General features: G+C 43.3%; 1 protein-coding gene across 6 annotated transcripts in view; it reads left to right on the forward strand.

Annotated features, from left to right (window-relative positions):
- LOC109430789 (WD repeat-containing protein 47-like) overlaps window positions 1–17,042 on the forward strand; it is a 349,154-nt gene that overhangs the window by 310,391 nt on the left and 21,721 nt on the right. For 4 of the 6 annotated variants that reach the window (XM_062852700.1, XM_062852699.1, XM_029866220.2 and 1 more), the window contains one exon: window positions 9,158–9,318. In XM_062852700.1, coding sequence (XP_062708684.1) covers window positions 9,158–9,318 — 161 coding nt within the window. The remainder of the gene's footprint in view (window positions 1–9,157; window positions 9,319–17,042) is intronic. The other 2 variants (XM_062852701.1, XM_062852702.1) reach the window with 1 other exon arrangement.

Consider the following 17,042-nt stretch of genomic DNA (forward strand, 5'->3'; position numbering starts at 1 on the left):
ATGATCGATCGTTGTTGGATTAAAGGCTGACGGGGTCTTGTTTTGGTAGGTATTATTAATGTTGTACGGAGCCGTTTACGTTATGCAAATATTTTGAATTGTGCTCTCACTTGAAATTATACTTACAATTCTGCTCTCATTTAAATATTGCATAACGCACTATTTCGATAAGGAAAATAAACTGTTAAGGTGTGTAATAAGACGTGTGAATAACAACCATCAAATTGCATTTGCGAGAAAGCACTGAAGCTTGCGGAAATAAACGGCTTCATCGATGTCATATTTTAGGCGCAGTCAGAGTGATATTGAACGCAGTGGTCCATAAAAAGAGATCGAGTTGAAAAACCAGTTCAAGTCAAGAGCATACCATGTAATTGCATCAACAGTAAACTGTTCGATTGCTTCAACAACGTCTCCGGATGTGACTAGTGATTGCGTCCATACAACCGCATTGGTTCAGATTAGCTTTTATAACCCGGTAGACTTTCCGCCATAAATTGAAATTTTGCAAGCCCATGAATCCAAGTCCGGTTTTGCACGGTGTTATGAAATTTGAATTAGTAGCCCCGAGGGAAACCTTCGAGCTATATGCGTTTTTCAGCGTACTGAAATAGCATCAGTTTTAATCCACAGATATTTAAACAGCATCAACGTCATCCACATGACCTGCATCACCACCGACGTCGACAGTATTGAGATCGGTGCTTTCACAATTGGCTTTATCGGCTTTTCAAATGGGTTCGTCATGTGCGTCATTTCATATGTTGTCTTTTATCGAGCTTTTTGAAAATGGTCAAATGTATTCATGAACTCATTTCTTGTGGTTTGCCACCTAGCGGAACAATTTCCGTCAAACACAATAAATCATTGCGGAGTGTTCGATTTTTTGCAGTTTTCTTATTTTGATCCAGCAATAATTGTTAATTAATAACATATCTTATTATATCCGAGTTTGTGCCCGTTTGATGAAGCGAAAGGCGATGCGGTAGAAAATTTTGAACTTGACATACATACAAGAGAAAAAATGTAGCTGAATCAAGATCATTGCATGAAGAATGTATCATGCGTAATGCTTAGTTTTTGTCTATCGCATAGATTACTTAAACCGTGGAAAATGTGCAAAGGATCAAATATCTCAAATCGTGTCTAGTCTTTTTACCCTTCTTACACCCATAAGAAGGGTATAAATATCGCTCGAAAAACCGACTTTCGATCCGAGGCCCGGAGGGCCGAGTCTCATATACCATTGAACTCAGCTCGATGAACTGAGCAAATGTCTGTATGTGTGTATGTGTGTGTGTGTGTGTGTATGTGCGTTACAAAAAAAAGTCTCGCACGTTTCTCAGCCGTCTGTCAACCGATTTGAGTTCTCTTGGAAGCAAATGAAAGCTACTACATCCTAGTAGAACGCTATTGATTTTTTTTTTCGATTGGACGTTTGGTTACCGAGATATCTCTCGAAGAGTACTTATGAGTCATTCATCTAAACTTTTTAAGATTTTTGACCAAGTGTATCATAATAAATATCCCTGCAGTTTGTCAACCGATTTGGGTTTTCTTGGCACCAAATGAAAGCTACTGCATCATAGTAGATCGCGCAAAAATTTTGTTTCGATTGGACATTTGGTTACAGAGATATCTTTCGAAGAGTACTTAGGATTTATACAACTAAACTATATAGATTTTTGACCACCTGTATCATAATAAATATCTCAGCCATCTGTCAACCGATTTCGGTTCTCCTGGCACCAAATGAAAGCTACAACATTCTAGTAGAATCCTATACAATTTCATTAGCATTGCACATTTGGTTATTGAGATATGTTTCAAAGAGTACTTGGGAGTAATACATGTTAACTTTTTGAGAGATTTTTGACCAAAGATACCATAATAAATATCTCAGCCGTCTGACAACCGATTTGAATTCTCTTAGCACCTAATGAAAGTTGCAATATCCTTGTAAAAGGCCCTGAAATTTTATTTCGATTCGACATTTGATTACTGAGATATCTTACGAAGAGTATTTCAATAAATTCTTTTTTAATTTTAATATTATATTCACTTGTTATCTTGCATGAGTTTTTGACCATTATATGGGAAATTACTTTTCAATAAATAATGCTGACCTCATATATAATGTATACTATAGCAGGTTATTGTTTTCAACAAAGCTATAAATAACAAATCACAAATAAACAGCTGTTCTATGAAAACTAGCAATATGTTAAATGAAAGCTTTGAATTTATATATTGTGGAGAAAATGCAAGAACCGGACAGCCAAAACAATTAGCTAATGCCAAAACTGATTAACTTAGTAGATATATCATTTTTGCCCTTTCTACACCATAACCATGAATACCAAGTACTTCGGAGCTAATTTAATCGATTCAAGATCTTTTGGCAGTTAACAAAAGATACAATATTCCAGAATATGTAAGCTATTTTTTAAACATTCCATACAAGAGTCTAGGAGGTGTCTGGCATGTCTGGTGGTTTAGCCCATGGTTCATGATGGTATTTTGGAAACCAATCCTCTAGATGCCAAATCCATAATATTTTCTAGAACTTTTGGTCAATAGCACGAAATAAATATGTTAAATACAAATAATACAGCAATAATTTCAATAAGTGTAAGAAGGGTTCTGTTCACCATAGGTGGATTAAATCGGGTTTTTATTACTGTTTGCACTGTCTGCCTGTATATAAGCAACGTTGGATTTTAAATCTCCCTTTTAGACTGTTTAAACAATTAATATTTTACAGTATTTTAATTAAAAATGTATTGAGTTTATGAATTGCATAAATTGTAAATCGAATCATACAATTTTATAATCAAAATTTGTAATTTATATACTTACACAAATGTAGAAGGAAAAATCTCATCTAATTTCTATTCGTTTTGTGTTTGTTATGGTTTATTTTTTTAGCAGTTGTCAGACCCGTACATCGCAGCAAGGGTTCAAAAGTATACAAAAGGTGTTCTTTTTAACCTTGTTGTCCGGGATTCTTGAAACATTCCCTGTCCACCGTATTCTTCGGGCTTTGGCTTACTTCCGGGTCTTGTGGTTCATCCTTCTCCGCCACACACCATACTCTTGCACACCGCCGAAGATAGTCCTTAACTCGCGTCGCTCGAAAACTCCGAATGCTCGCAGGTCCTCCTCGAGCATGGTCCATGTCTCGAGTCCGTAGAGGGCCATACATAGAGGGGTGCGTAGGTGAATCTTTTTGACCGCAGTTTCTTCTGGAGCCCGTTGTAGGCCCGACTTCCGCTGATGATGCGCCTCCGCATTTCACGGCTCACGTTGTTGTCAGCCGTCAGTAAGGATCCGAGGTAGACGAATTCCTCCACCACCTCGAAAGTATCCCCGTCTATCGTAACATTACTACCAGGGAATGAAATTATCGATCACGATCGCGATTGTAGAAAACTCTCTCACACGCATTATCGGCGAAAAAAGACGTGCGAGTGCGATAAAGTCAGACCCGGGCTTCTCCCGAGAATGTGTTTTCGCTCGTTCCGCAGCGCCGAAAATCGATTATCATCCGCAATGAAAAGTTGACTGGTTTGCTTTCTGTTCTTTGTTCGCCTCTCTGTAGTGCCGTCGTCAACGACTGTAGCTTTTATATATAAAATTTCTTTTCCCTCTCGAGCAGCTTGTGTGGTCGTGTGGTTATGGTGCGCGCTCATACACATTTTTGTGGAGGGTCTAGGTTTGAATCCCGTTAGTGGCAAATTTTTGTTATTTGCCTACTGATAGTTATCGCGATAACTTTGTAGGCGATAAAGTTGGATAGCGAAAATGAAAAGAGCGATTTCCAGTTTTCGGCTATCTTTGATCGGGGACAAACAGCAACGATCGATAAACATTTCTCACAGGAAAAGTAAAAACAGAAAAAATCGGTTGCTCGAAAAACGCCGGTTTTCGTCTCAATTTGCTGATAATTTCATTCCCTGATTACTACCCAGACGGATCCGGTCGTGTTCGGTTTCGCCTACCAGCAAGTACTTTGTTTTTAGGCATTCATCACCAGTCCGACCTGTGCTGCTTCGCGGTTCAGGCGGATGTACAGCTCTGCCACCGTTCCAAATGTTCTGGCAATAATGTCCATGTCGTCCGCAAAGCACACAAATTGTCCGGATTTTGTGAAAATCGTTCCCCGGTTGTTGAGCCCGACTCGTCGCATCACACCTTCCAGAGCGATGTTGAAGAGTGGGCATGAGAGTCCGTCACCTTGCCGCAGTCCACGGCAAGATTCGAGTGAACTGGATAGTTCACTCGAAACCCTTACGCAGTTTTGAACACCGTCCATCGTTGCTTTAATCAGTCTAGTCAGCTTCCCAGGAAAGCCGTTCCATGACTCTCCATAGCTCTGCGCGGTCGATACTGTCGTATGTCGCTTTGAAGTCGATGAACAGGTGATGCGTTGGGACCTGGTATTCACGGCATTTCGGGAGGATTTGCCGTACGGTAAAGATCTGGTCCGTTGTCGACCGGCCGTCATTGAAGCCGGCTTGATAACTTCCCACGAACTCATTTGTTTTAGGTGACAGACGACGGAAGATGATCTGGGATAGCACTTTGTAGGCAGCATTCAAAATAGTGATCGCCCTGAAGTTCTCACATTCCAAATGGTCGCCTTTCTTGTGAATGGGGCAGGTTACCTCTTCCTTCCACTCCTCCGGTAGCTGTTCGGTTTCTCAGATCCTGACTATCAGCCGATGCAGACAGGTGGCCAACTTTTCTGGGCCCATCCTGATGAGTTCAGCTGCGATACCATCTTTACCAGCTGCTTTATTGGTTTTGAGCTGGTGAATGGCATCCTCAACTTCCCTCAACGTGAGAGTTGGTTCATTTCCATCCTCCGCTGCACTGGCGTTGTCGTTTCCTCCGTTGCCGTGGGCTCACGTGCCTACGTTCTCCACGCCGTTCAGGTGCTGATCGAAGTGCTGCTTCCATCTTTCGATCACCTCACGTCCGTCCGTCAAGAGGCCTCCGTCTTTATCCCTGCATATTTCGGCTCGCGGCACGAAGCCGTTGCGGGATGCGTTAAGCTTCTGATAGAACTTCCGTGTTTCTTGTAATCGGCACAGCAGTTCCATTTCTTCACACTCCGCTTCTTCCAGGCGGCGCTTTTTCTCCCGAAAGCGGCGGGTCTGCTGTTTCCGCTTCTGTTTGTAACGTTCCATGTTCGGTCGAGTCCATTGCTGCAGCATTACCGCCCTCGCTGCGTTCTGCTCCTCCAAAACCGTTCTGCACTTTACGTCGAACCATTCGTTCCGTCGATTCCGTTCTACGTACCCGATGGTGCTCTCGGCTGTGTCGTTGATGGCTGCTTTCACTGTACTCCAGCAGTCCTCTAGAGGGGCCTCATCGAGTTCGCCCTCGTGTGGCAACGCGGCCTCGAGATTCTGTATGCTGAGGCGACAACCGGTTGCTTCAGTCGCTCTAGATTGTACCGTGGCGTTCGCCGGCACCGCACATTGTTGATGACGGCGAGTTTTGGGCGCAGTTTGACCATCACAAGATAGTGGTCGGAGTCGATGTTGGCGCCACGATAGGTCCTTATGTCGATAATGTCGGAGAAGTGCCGTCCGCCAATCAGAACGTGGTCGATTTGAGATTCCGTCTGCTGTGGTGATCTCCAGGTGTAACGGCTGTGTTGGAAAAAGGTGCTACGTATGGCCATATTTTTGGAGGCGGCGAAATCAATGAGTCGTAGGCCGTTTTCGTTCGTCTGCTGGTGGGCGCTGAACTTACCAATCATCGGTGTGAATTCCTCCTCCTGGCCTACCTGAGCGTTCAAATCTCCTATGATGATCTTGACGTCGTGGTTTGGGCAGCGGTCGTACTCGCGTTCGAGCTGCGCGTAAAATGCGTCCTTGTCATCATCAGTAATTCCGGAGTGTGGGCTGTGCACGTTTATTATGCTGAAGTTAAAGAATCGGCCCTTGATCCCTAACCTGCACATTCTTTTGTCGATCGGCCACCAACCGATCACGCGCCTCTGCATATCACCCATCGCATCACGATGAAAGCTGTTCCCAACTCGCGTGTGTTGCCGCAGCTCTGGTAGATGGTATGATTACCTCTAAACGTTCGCACCATGGATCCTGTCCAACACACCTGCAGCGCTACGATGCCGAACCCGCGGTCCTTCAGTAGATCGGCAAGTATGCGGGTGCTCCCAATGAAGTTGAGAGATCGGCAGTTCCACGTACCGAGTTTCCAATCGCTAGTCCTTTTTGTTCTCTGGGGTCGCTGCCGTTGGTCTCGGTTCGTATTATTCTGTTGCTGATTTTCCGTTACAATATTTTTTACGGCTGGCTCGTAGGGCCTGACACCAACTCTCTACTTTCCGGAGGACCATAGTGCACAGTTGAGCTTAGGGTCCTTCTCTGGCACTCGGACATAGATCAGCCGCCCCTAACATGGGGATCAAACGCTGTTGTGAGCCGCTTCTCCTGGAGAACAGACGCTCAGGTTTGCCGAAGCAAACCCCCCCCCCCCCTTCTCTGTCAGCCTACGACCAAAGTTCCCACCGGGGTTGTTAACTAGAGGTGGGCAAAACGGCTCACTTCAGTGATCGGATCCGAACCGGATCCATCACATTAGTGAACCGGATCTTTTGAGCAGATCAGCGGCTCATTTATGGAATGAATGACCAAGCTTCACCGAACCAAAGATGGTTGCTTGCTTCCAGTTTATTCTCTCAAGGGGACCCCACACGAGCATCAATACTTCATCAATGTCACTTCTTGACAAAATTCCCATCAAACCTTGAGCTTAATCGAAAGATTTTCCAACAATACATGGGGGTAACCACGAGCTTGACGAAAATTCCAACAGAAAGTATCGATATTGATGAAGTATTGATGCTCGTGTAGGCCGTGTAGGGCCCGCTTCACACACAGCAAGCGGCACTCATTCTCTTGATCTTCCCGACCCGCATTATCTCTCTCCCAGTGCCAGCACCACACATACACCCTTAAATGAAAGTACACAGCGAATGAGTAACTTGCGAAAAGACAAAGGGTTTTTCACTCATATTTGCGTTCGACCGGATCAGCACAAAAAATGTGCTGATCCGGGTTTACACAAATTTGCGTGAATTTTCACACAAGTTTGCATGAAATCTTTTGTCTTTTCGATCGCTGCGTGAAAGTTACTCCTTGCTCTGTGTACATCGATCTTTCCGTGTAGCTGCTGTGTTTTGGAAATGACCCAGAGCAAAACAAAGAGAACCTATCGGTTCTATTAGGCTCTTTCTCACAGAATCATGTAAACTGGTGACCCGACTCTCTCTGTAAAAGATCCACGGTTCACTCACTCACTTTACTGATACGATTCTTTTGAACGGATCCGGATCTGATTGCCCATCTCTATTGTTAACCCAATCTTTCCTAAGGTTGCTCATAGTTTCCAGCAGGTACCGCGTGGAGTTAGGAGTTGCTGGGCAGAGGCTAGTGGATCACAATGGGGTCTGGATTGCGCTATTATGGGTGCTCCAAAAACAATTTATTGATTTGAAGTGCTCCTTATGTCAAAAGGTTGAAAACCGCTGCATTATAAGTCATCATAATACAAACTGCAAGATTGAAACTGATTGGATATTTTTTTTTTACCATTAACCCTCGAGCAGTCACGGCTTTGACTACCTGAAACGACGTCACGCTCACGCTGTGTACCACAAGCGTGTATTTTTCATGGTTCGTGTACTCCGTACACGACGGGACCGGTTAAAAACATGTACATAAAATCGAGGTAAAATGTACATAAAATTCAAGTACATACAATCGAGGGTCTAAATAATCGAGGCGAGGATCCTCAAAATCGAGGTATAGTGAAAAAAGACGACCGAAATGAACATAAACCCAGATGAGCATAGTGATCGATCCAGTATTATCCAACTTAGTTAACTGGCATGATTTATCTATTTCCGCGTTAAAAAGCAGCAGATAATCTTTGCGCTCAGTAACTTGTTTTTCTGATTATCTTGCCTCGTCGAATTTCCTCCGCCATACTGGCTTATGATTTTCAATCCAGTCAGTGTCTAAATATGGGCGATGGCGTACCTCCCACTGCTCCATCGCGCATCGCGTGGGTACCTGCATAGGTTGATGCTGAGCATGTTTTGTCAACTCTACTTGTGCGGCCCATACGATGCTGTATATTGCAAACACATCCCCATCGATGACTTTTCAATAAGCATTGAAACCACACTGGCATCGACGCCAAACCAGGCAAGAAACATTAAAGCGCAAATTAATTGCTATTATGTGATTACTCCAATGCATTTTAGCGTCCCCTTCAAGTCACGGTTTGGGTTTGGATTTCCTTCGAGAAAAAAAAAGCGAGAAACAGGTTGATCATTAAAAATAACCAGCTAAACTTGACTTTAAACTTCACCGTTCGTTGCAACACTTCGCTATGCACATCCGACTGCGCTGACGGTTATACCAACTAACTGGATCGCTTTATCCTGTCTGTCTTCTTGCTGGTGATGGTGCCCTGATGTGCAGTGATGTTTACTTCACGTTCGCGTTCACAGCGCAAAGTTGTGGAGTAACTGGAATTGACTTTCTCGTAGCTACGCGCAAGGTCCGATCCGATGGGTGGTGGTTACACGTTCCATCTCCAGCAGCATAGATGCCATGTGGTGTGGTCGGTCATCCAGTTGCCGACAGTTACCCACACCGATTTGTATCAACGCGTTTGTGCAGAGCGGACCCGCGGAAACCAATTTTCGTTGGTAATTAATTATAACTATTTTCGATTAACAACCGGTGTTCATCGTTGAATTATCTCTCTAAAGTGGCTTAATTCGATGCTGTTGAATTCAGGCGGCGGCTCCGCCTTCAGATGGTGGGTTTGTAAGATAATTTCGGTGATTGATTAGTGTGTGAAGGTAGGGAAAGTTTGAATTATGCGAAGTAGAGGTAGTTTGGTAGTAACCAAAACTTGCTCTGAAATAAATGATACGCGTTGATGATTTTTTCAATCATGATTGCGTCAGATGAAGCAAATTATGTTGCAAGTCGGATCACAATTTGAGATATTCTAGCAGTTGTTTTTTTTTTCCTACTGTTTTCTATGATGTTGCAACAGTTCATTGCTTATGCTAAACCATGTTTTATTTTCTCTTTACTTTCAGCAGTCAGACCACAATCGACCGAAGTTTGTTGCGGTAACGTCCCTGGAAGACGTTCAAGCGGTACGATGTGCGGAGTTCCATCCCAACGGGCGCATCTACGCCGTCGGATCCAACTCGAAAACCTTCCGAATTTGCGAGTACCCTCCACTCTCGGAAATCAGGTAAACTTAGACATTATGTCACAGCCTAAACATTTCGCACTGCAACTTGTCACGAGCAACTTTTTTGCTTTTCGTAATCATTAATAACCATTATTGTCTTGTCATGGTAGAGAGTGAGAGGGGTCACGATGCATGAAATGGCTCACGATCTTCATGCGCAAGACGTGTCGTAACTCACACCGCCGATTTAGCAACCAACTATCACATTGCAACCATTCGCACATCGCATTTTTTGGATTGTTTTGTTCTTGCTGATCTGTGTCAAATGTTGAAAGCCTCTCTGTATGGTTTGCTGCTTTGTCGTATGACATGTTATATGGAGTTTTTTTTTGCGTTCATTACACCCCCCTCGTGCCAAAAATTGCACAGTCGAATATTGCAAGTACATAGACCCCATATAGTCCGCCGATCTCAGCGCTCGTTCATTTGGCCGAACCGCGTTCAGATCGGTCTTGTCTCAGCAGAGGCATTTTTCCAAATTTTCATACACACGCATCCCCTATTGCAAATCAAATCGCACAATTCACAATAAAAAAACTGCATCATATATGCAACATCCCCCCATCACATATTTGAATTCTGTCTGCATTTGCGGATCCAGATTTGGATTATTTTTTCAACATTACACGATGCTTACACACTAAAAAAACTTCTTGTGTCATGTGGATACTTATGATCAAGTGATAGTTTTTGTGTTTTTCTGGCATAACCAAAATCTCAAGCTGCATTGACTGTAACATCTCTTTTCATGCTATGGATGCGGGGGGGTACCTACACTCCCGATCAAAAGTTTGGGGTCACCCCCTCAAAAACATGTCATATTTTTAGGCCCATATCTTCGCCAATTTGCGTCCGATTTCAAAACCCCAGGTTTCATTCAAAAGATTATAAATCAAAGAAACTTTGAGCATGATTTAAAAGAAACCTTTTCAAAAAAAAATGTATGTAAACTTAACCCAAAGTTGCCAAATTTTCTAAAAAATGAATATAAACTTACGGCAGTGTCGCTGGAAATTGGGTCGACCAAATTTTAAGATGAGAGCGGTAATATAACCCATTTTCTATTAGCTTTCAACTGCTTTTTACAGAACTTAGCTAAAAAATCTAGAAAAAAGTTATTAAGGACAAACGTTTTGAAATCCCGCTTCAAAAGTGCATGAGAACTTAAAACGCACAAATCTCAAGAAGTAAGCTTCAAACAACAGTGCATTTTATTATTCTGTTCTTGCTCACTTTTAATAAGCTTAAAATAAGAAGATCAAATGCGGTGGTTTTGTTTACGAAGAGATTTGTGCCCTCGAAATAGTGAGTAGGTGCCAAAGTCGGCCATTGTGGTGGCCATCTTGGGATTCTAACAAGTCTGTCCTTAAGTAAATTAACTCTAGATGTCATCGACCAAAAGTTTGGGGTCACCCCTCAAAATGATGTATCGGCCAAAAGTTTGGGGTCACTATCGTAAAACATTAAAAAGTTATTTGTTGATATCTTTGTCATCTTTCATTCAATTTTAATTCTTCTTGGCTTATTTGAAACAAAATGAATAATACTTACTGCATCGACATTGAACCACACATATTTGATGAAATTTACATACTAACACTTAACGTAAAGTTGCCTCATTTTTTGAAATGTGGTGAAATGTGTTAACTTTACATAACATTTTTATATACAAAAATCGTTAAATACGTTAAGTTAAAGACATCAAACGTAAATTAAGTTAATTATCTTTGAAATGAGCCAATAAGAATTAAAATTGAACTATAGATGGCGAAGATATCACCAAATCACTTTTCTATGTTTTACGAAAGTGACCCCAAACTTTTGGCTGATACATCATAATGAGGGGTGACCCCAAACTTTTGGCCGATGACATGAAGAGATAATTTACCTAATAACTTTTTTTAGCTAAGTTGAGCATGAGCATGAGCATGAGCATAGATGACCGTACTATTCGTAGTTGCTACTCCGTGATTGACCAGAACAATCGAAGTTGCACAAGGAACCAACAGACGGAGCTTGGGAGTAGCTTACCGTCCTCAATGTGCATCTTCGAGAATTCCAAACTTTATTAGGTCAATAACGGCGCCGGCCACGTCCTTACGGTCATCGAGGAAGGAAAGGAATGTTATTATGACGTGCGTTGCTTACTAAAGACCGAGATCACCTCTGCGTCTCCACGTCTGTCATGGGAAGGACTTTTTGTTAGTGGGGAGGGGAAATGGCGCATGATATGAGTTCACTTTGGTAAGTGGAGTGATTCATGCAACCCTATTAATATCAAACCACTTATTTTCATTTGGACTAAAACAAAACACATGCCGACATCGAAGATGACGAACCATTCAGATAGTTTTCGAAAATCGCAAAAATCTAGCAAAGCGAGCGCGCGAAACTTTGCTGCTGCCGAACTACCGCACACTACTGACTGCTTGGCGTCCCGTCGTCGGAGCCCCGCAGAAGGAAGAGGAAAAAAAAATCGCAAAAATCTAGCAAAGCGAGCGCGCAAAACTTTGCTGCTGCCGAACTACCGCACACTACTGACTGCTTGGCGTCCTGTCGTCGGAGCCCCGCAGAGAGAAGGGGAAAGAAAATCGCAAAAATCTAGCAAAGCGAGCGCGCGAAACTTTGCTGCTGCCGAACTACCGCACACTACTGACTGCTTGGCGTCCCGTCGTCGGAGCCCCGCAGAGGGAAGAGGAAAAAAAATCGCAAAAATCTAGCAAAGCGAGCGCGCAAAACTTTGCTGCTGCCGAACTACCGCACACTACTGACTGCTTGGCGTCCCGTCGTCGGAGCCCCGCAGAGAGAAGGGGAAAGAAAATCGCAAAAATCTAGCAAAGCGAGCGCGCGAAACTTTGCTGCTGCCGAACTACCGCACACTACTGACTGCTTGGCGTCCCGTCGTCGGAGCCCCGCAGAAGGAAGAGGAAAAAAAAAATCGCAAAAATCTAGCAAAGCGAGCGCGCAAAACTTTGCTGCTGCCGAACTACCGCACACTACTGACTGCTTGGCGTCCCGTCGTCGGAGCCCCGCAGAGGGAAGAGGAAAAAAAAATCGCAAAAATCTAGCAAAGCGAGCGCTCAAAACTTTGCTGCTGCCGAACTACCGCACACTACTGACTGCTTGGCGTCCCGTCGTCGGAGCCCCGCAGAGGGAAGAGGAAAAAAAAATCGCAAAAATCTAGCAAAGCGAGCGCTCAAAACTTTGCTGCTGCCGAACTACCGCACACTACTGACTGCTTGGCGTCCCGTCGTCGGAGCCCCGCAGAGAGAAGGGGAAAGAAAATCGCAAAAATCTAGCAAAGCGAGCGCGCAAAACTTTGCTGCTGCCGAACTACCGCACACTACTGACTGCTTGGCGTCCCGTCGTCGGAGCCCCGCAGAGGGAAGAAAAAAAAAATCGCAAAAATCTAGCAAAGCTAGCTCGCGAAACTTTGCTGCTGCCGAACTACCGCACACTACTGACTGCTTGGCGTCCCGTCGTCGTAATAACTTTTTTTAGCTAAGTTCTGTAAAAAGCAGTTGAAAGCTAAAAGACAATTGGTTATATTACCGCTCTCATCTTAAAATTTGGTGTACCCAATTTCCAGCGACACTGCCGCAAGTTTATATTCATTTTTTAGAAAATTTGGCAACTTTGGGTTTAGTTTACATACAATTTTTTTTGAAAAAGTTTCTTTTAAATCACGTTGACTTATTATCTTTTGAATGAAACCTAAGGTTTTGAAATCGGACGCAAATTGGCGGAGATATAGGCCTAAAAAAATGACATGGTTTTGAGGGGGTGACCCCAAACTTTTGATCGGGAGTGTAAATCAAAAATGTGCAGATGAAACTTAGTTCGCGAGAACAAGTCTTGCTCCTGTGCACTTATGATACGGCCATGGAGGTTTTCAGGAAATTGCCAGAGAGCTCAAAAAACGGGGGTTCAGCGGCATTTCAGGAGATTTAAGGAGCACTTTGAGGGCGTTCCGATCCGACAGATTTTGTTCGTGTTACAATAATAGGATTACGGCCGATTTCATAGCCGTTTCAATAGTATCACGGGGAGTTTCAAGGACATTTTAAGGGGTTTTGAGCTTGATTCCGGGGGTCTCAGGAACCTTTAAAGGCTTCAAGGGGTGTTAAAAAGCGCTTCGGGGGCGTTTTAATGAGATTATATGGGTTTCAAGTGCGTTCTAAAACATTTTAAGGATACTCCGAGAGGTTTCAGAGGCGTTTTAAGAGGTTTAGGTTTTATGGGCGCTTCAGGGGAGGTTCCATGAGCCTTTAACCTTCCTTTTCCATTAGGAAAAAGTAACACATTTGGCATTAAGGGGTCAAAATGGCCAATAACTTTGACACGCTCCCAAAAATTCATTTACATATACAAATTTTAGTGCAAAGGCTCGTTTCGACGATTCAAATGCCGTATTTTTTTTTATCTACAACCTGAAAGGCAGCGCGATAATTAGGGAATGAGCGCATTGTCCATATCCAGATATTTCGGAACCCGTTCCGGTAAGACCCGGAGAGGCTGGAGAGGCCGTTTTGAGCTCACTTTTCTTCAGTTTCAAGGAAATTTTGATCATATTACCAAACTAGTCATGTCATGTGACGGCCTTATCTTTATTATTTTTCATACAAATAACAGTGGTAATCCGGAAAAGCACCATTGATAAAATTGGCCCAAACGCGGCCACAGGAATGTGACATGAAGAAACATGTTTGGAGAACATTCTGAGCATACCATTTCTTTACGAATTCCTTCAAGGGCACCTCCAGAAATTCCCCCAGGAAAATTCCTTCGGTATACCACCAACAAATCTTCCAAAGATACATACCTACTGGAATTCCTCTGGAAATTTTCGGAATTTCTCTAAGGATTCCTCCGATAATTACTCTATGGATTCCTCCAGTTATTTCTCTAAAGTTTTCCTCCAGTTCAGGGTACGAAAAACGGATCACGCCGAAAAACAAACGCTTTGTCCTAAGCGGTGCATGTTGATAACAAAGGCGCTCTGCAACAAACGCATGTCAGGCGATGAGAGCAATAAAACAAACATCGCTTGCCGTGTGTGCGCTGATATTCCGGCTTTTCTGCTGAAATTTTCGACATACATTATCGAATTCATAAGCATTTGGACGAAATAAGACTCTTACAAACCTCAGAGTCGAATTTCAGTTGTAAAACAATGCAAAAATCACGATGTGAATTGAACGAGACAAATATTCCTACCTTTTTTGTTGTGAACAAAGTCGGGAGCGATTTTGTCATTATCTGCTAACGAAAAAACAAAGCGTTGTTGCCGTGCCCCTTTGTTGCTTATTTTTCGCTTACGGTGGCATATTCTGCGTACACTGCTCCAGTTCTTCCTCAAGGAACTCCTTTAGGAATTTCTCCAGAGTTTTCTCCAGGGATTCCTCCAGAAGTCCCGCCCAGAATGCCTTCAAATATTAAATCAGAAATTTCTCTAGGGATTCTCCCAGGAATTGCTCAAGGAATTCCTCCAGTGATTCCTTCAGTATTCGTGGAGGAGATCCTCCAGTAATTTCTCAAGGAATTCCTCCAGGGAATTCATCATTTATTCCAAAAAGAATTCCTCCAGGAATTTCTCCAGAATTCCTCCAGAAATTCCTACCGAGACTGCTCTAGGAAATCCTCCAGTGGTTCGTTCAGGAATTTCCTGGGAATTACTCCAAAAATTCCTAAGCGATTCCTGAAGGAATTCCTGCAGAAATCCCTCCCATTCCCCCAGAGCGTTATAAGGGCTTCAGGGGTGTTTCAATGCATTTCATAAAGTTTCAGGGGGTTTCAAAAACATTTTAAGGGCGTTCCGAGCCCTTGGAAACCCCTCTAAACCCCCTAGAGCCCCCTTGAAACCCCATGGGCACCCCAAGAAACCAGTCTTGAAGCGTCTCTGAGAAACCCTTACTTACTTACCGGTCAGACTAAAGCCTGACTGGCCTCTGCTGTACATAGTAGCCGTCTCCATTCTACTCGGTAATGGCTGTGTGTCTCCAGTTCCGCACTCTGCGAAGGGTCCGCAGATTGTCCTCCACTTGATCCACCCATTTAGCTTGCTGCGCACCACGTCTTCTTGTACCGGTCGGATGACTCTCGGAAACCATTTTAGTCGGGTTGCTATCCGACATCTTGATGACGTGACGCGCCCACCGTAGCCTCCCGATTTTCGCGGTGTGGACGATGGTTGTTCACTCAGCAACTGCTGCAGCTCTTGGTGCATTCGCCTTCTCCAAGTCCCGTTTTCCTTCTGCACTCCGCCGTAGATGGGACGAAACACCTTCCGTTTGAAAACACCCAGGGCGCGTTGTTCCTCTGCACGTAGGGTCCATGCTTCGTGTCCATACAGGTCTACCGGTCTAATCAGCGTTTTGTAGATAGTTAACTTCGTGTGACGTCGAACTTATTCGATCGTAGAGTGCTGTGGAGTCCAAAGTAAGCACGATTTCCTGCCTCAATGTGTCTCTGAATTTCTCTCCTGATGTCGTTGTCGGCGGTCACCAGTGAGCCGAAGTACACGAATTCTTCAACCGCCTCAATTTCATCACCGTCGATATAAATTCGGGGTGGCGGGCGCGATGATTCCTCCCTGGAGCCCTTTGCCATCATGCACATCGTCTTCGACACATTAACTAATCCTGGCATCACTCTTTAGTCGGATGTACGTTTCCGTCATCGTCTCAAATTTGCGAGCTATAATATCAATATCATTAGCAAAACCAAGCATCTGAACGGACTTCGTGAAAATCGTCCCACTCATGTTTATCCCCGCTCTCCTTATTACACCTAACGCAATGTTGAACAGCAAGCACGAAAGACCATCACCTTGCCGTAACCCTCTGCGAGATTCGAAGGGACTCGAGAGTGTCCCTGATACGCGAACTACGCACAATCGCACATCACTCGATCCATCGTCGCATAGATCAATCGTATCAGTTTATCCGGGAATCCGTACTCGGGCATAATCTGCCATAGCTGCACTATGGGGCGGCTCCATACAAACAGGTGGCCAAAAATATTTTCTCGTGAATCTTGCTCCTATTCGTAGAGTTTATGCCTGAAAAATATGAAAAACATGTTGAACAGGTTGTTCCAACACGACAGTTTTAACCCTTTATAAGGCAGTGGCAACTATATTGCCATCTTATGCACATATTTTTTTCTGTTCGTTTAGAAAATTTTTACAACTTCTGTTTTAACTGATGGACACATTAGGCCTTTGTGAACACTCATGATTTTTTTGAGCCATAACAAATATGAGTGGGCTTTTGTAGAACAAAATGTCTCTCCAAAAACTTCCATTTTTGAATACATAAAGGTTTATAAGCTCGAACTTCTGTTGTGGTGAGCGAATTGAAAATCAAATGATGGGAAATGAAAGGCCTATGTTCGTTTTACTCGTGGTCTACATTTCAACTTGATTGCTTCATTACTTTTAGAAACTTAGCCTTCTGAAAAAAATGTACTATAATAAATAGGCATGTACTAAAATTGCCATATCGTCCAAAATAATTGACCAATCGAGTTCAAATTCACACATATAACTCATGAATATAAGGGCAATAACCTGTCAAAAAATTAGCATGATTGATGAATGCATCACAAAATAACAACATTTTAAACTTTGTTGACAAAAACTTGAAATTTAGACCATTTTTTTTTTTCATACAAAATCGACCATCGAATTTTTTGAAAATAAAAACGTGTTTGTTCATTACACC

This window comes from Aedes albopictus, chromosome 2 (assembly GCF_035046485.1).
Source record: "Aedes albopictus strain Foshan chromosome 2, AalbF5, whole genome shotgun sequence".
In the NCBI taxonomy this organism is placed as follows: Eukaryota; Metazoa; Arthropoda; class Insecta; order Diptera; family Culicidae; genus Aedes; species Aedes albopictus.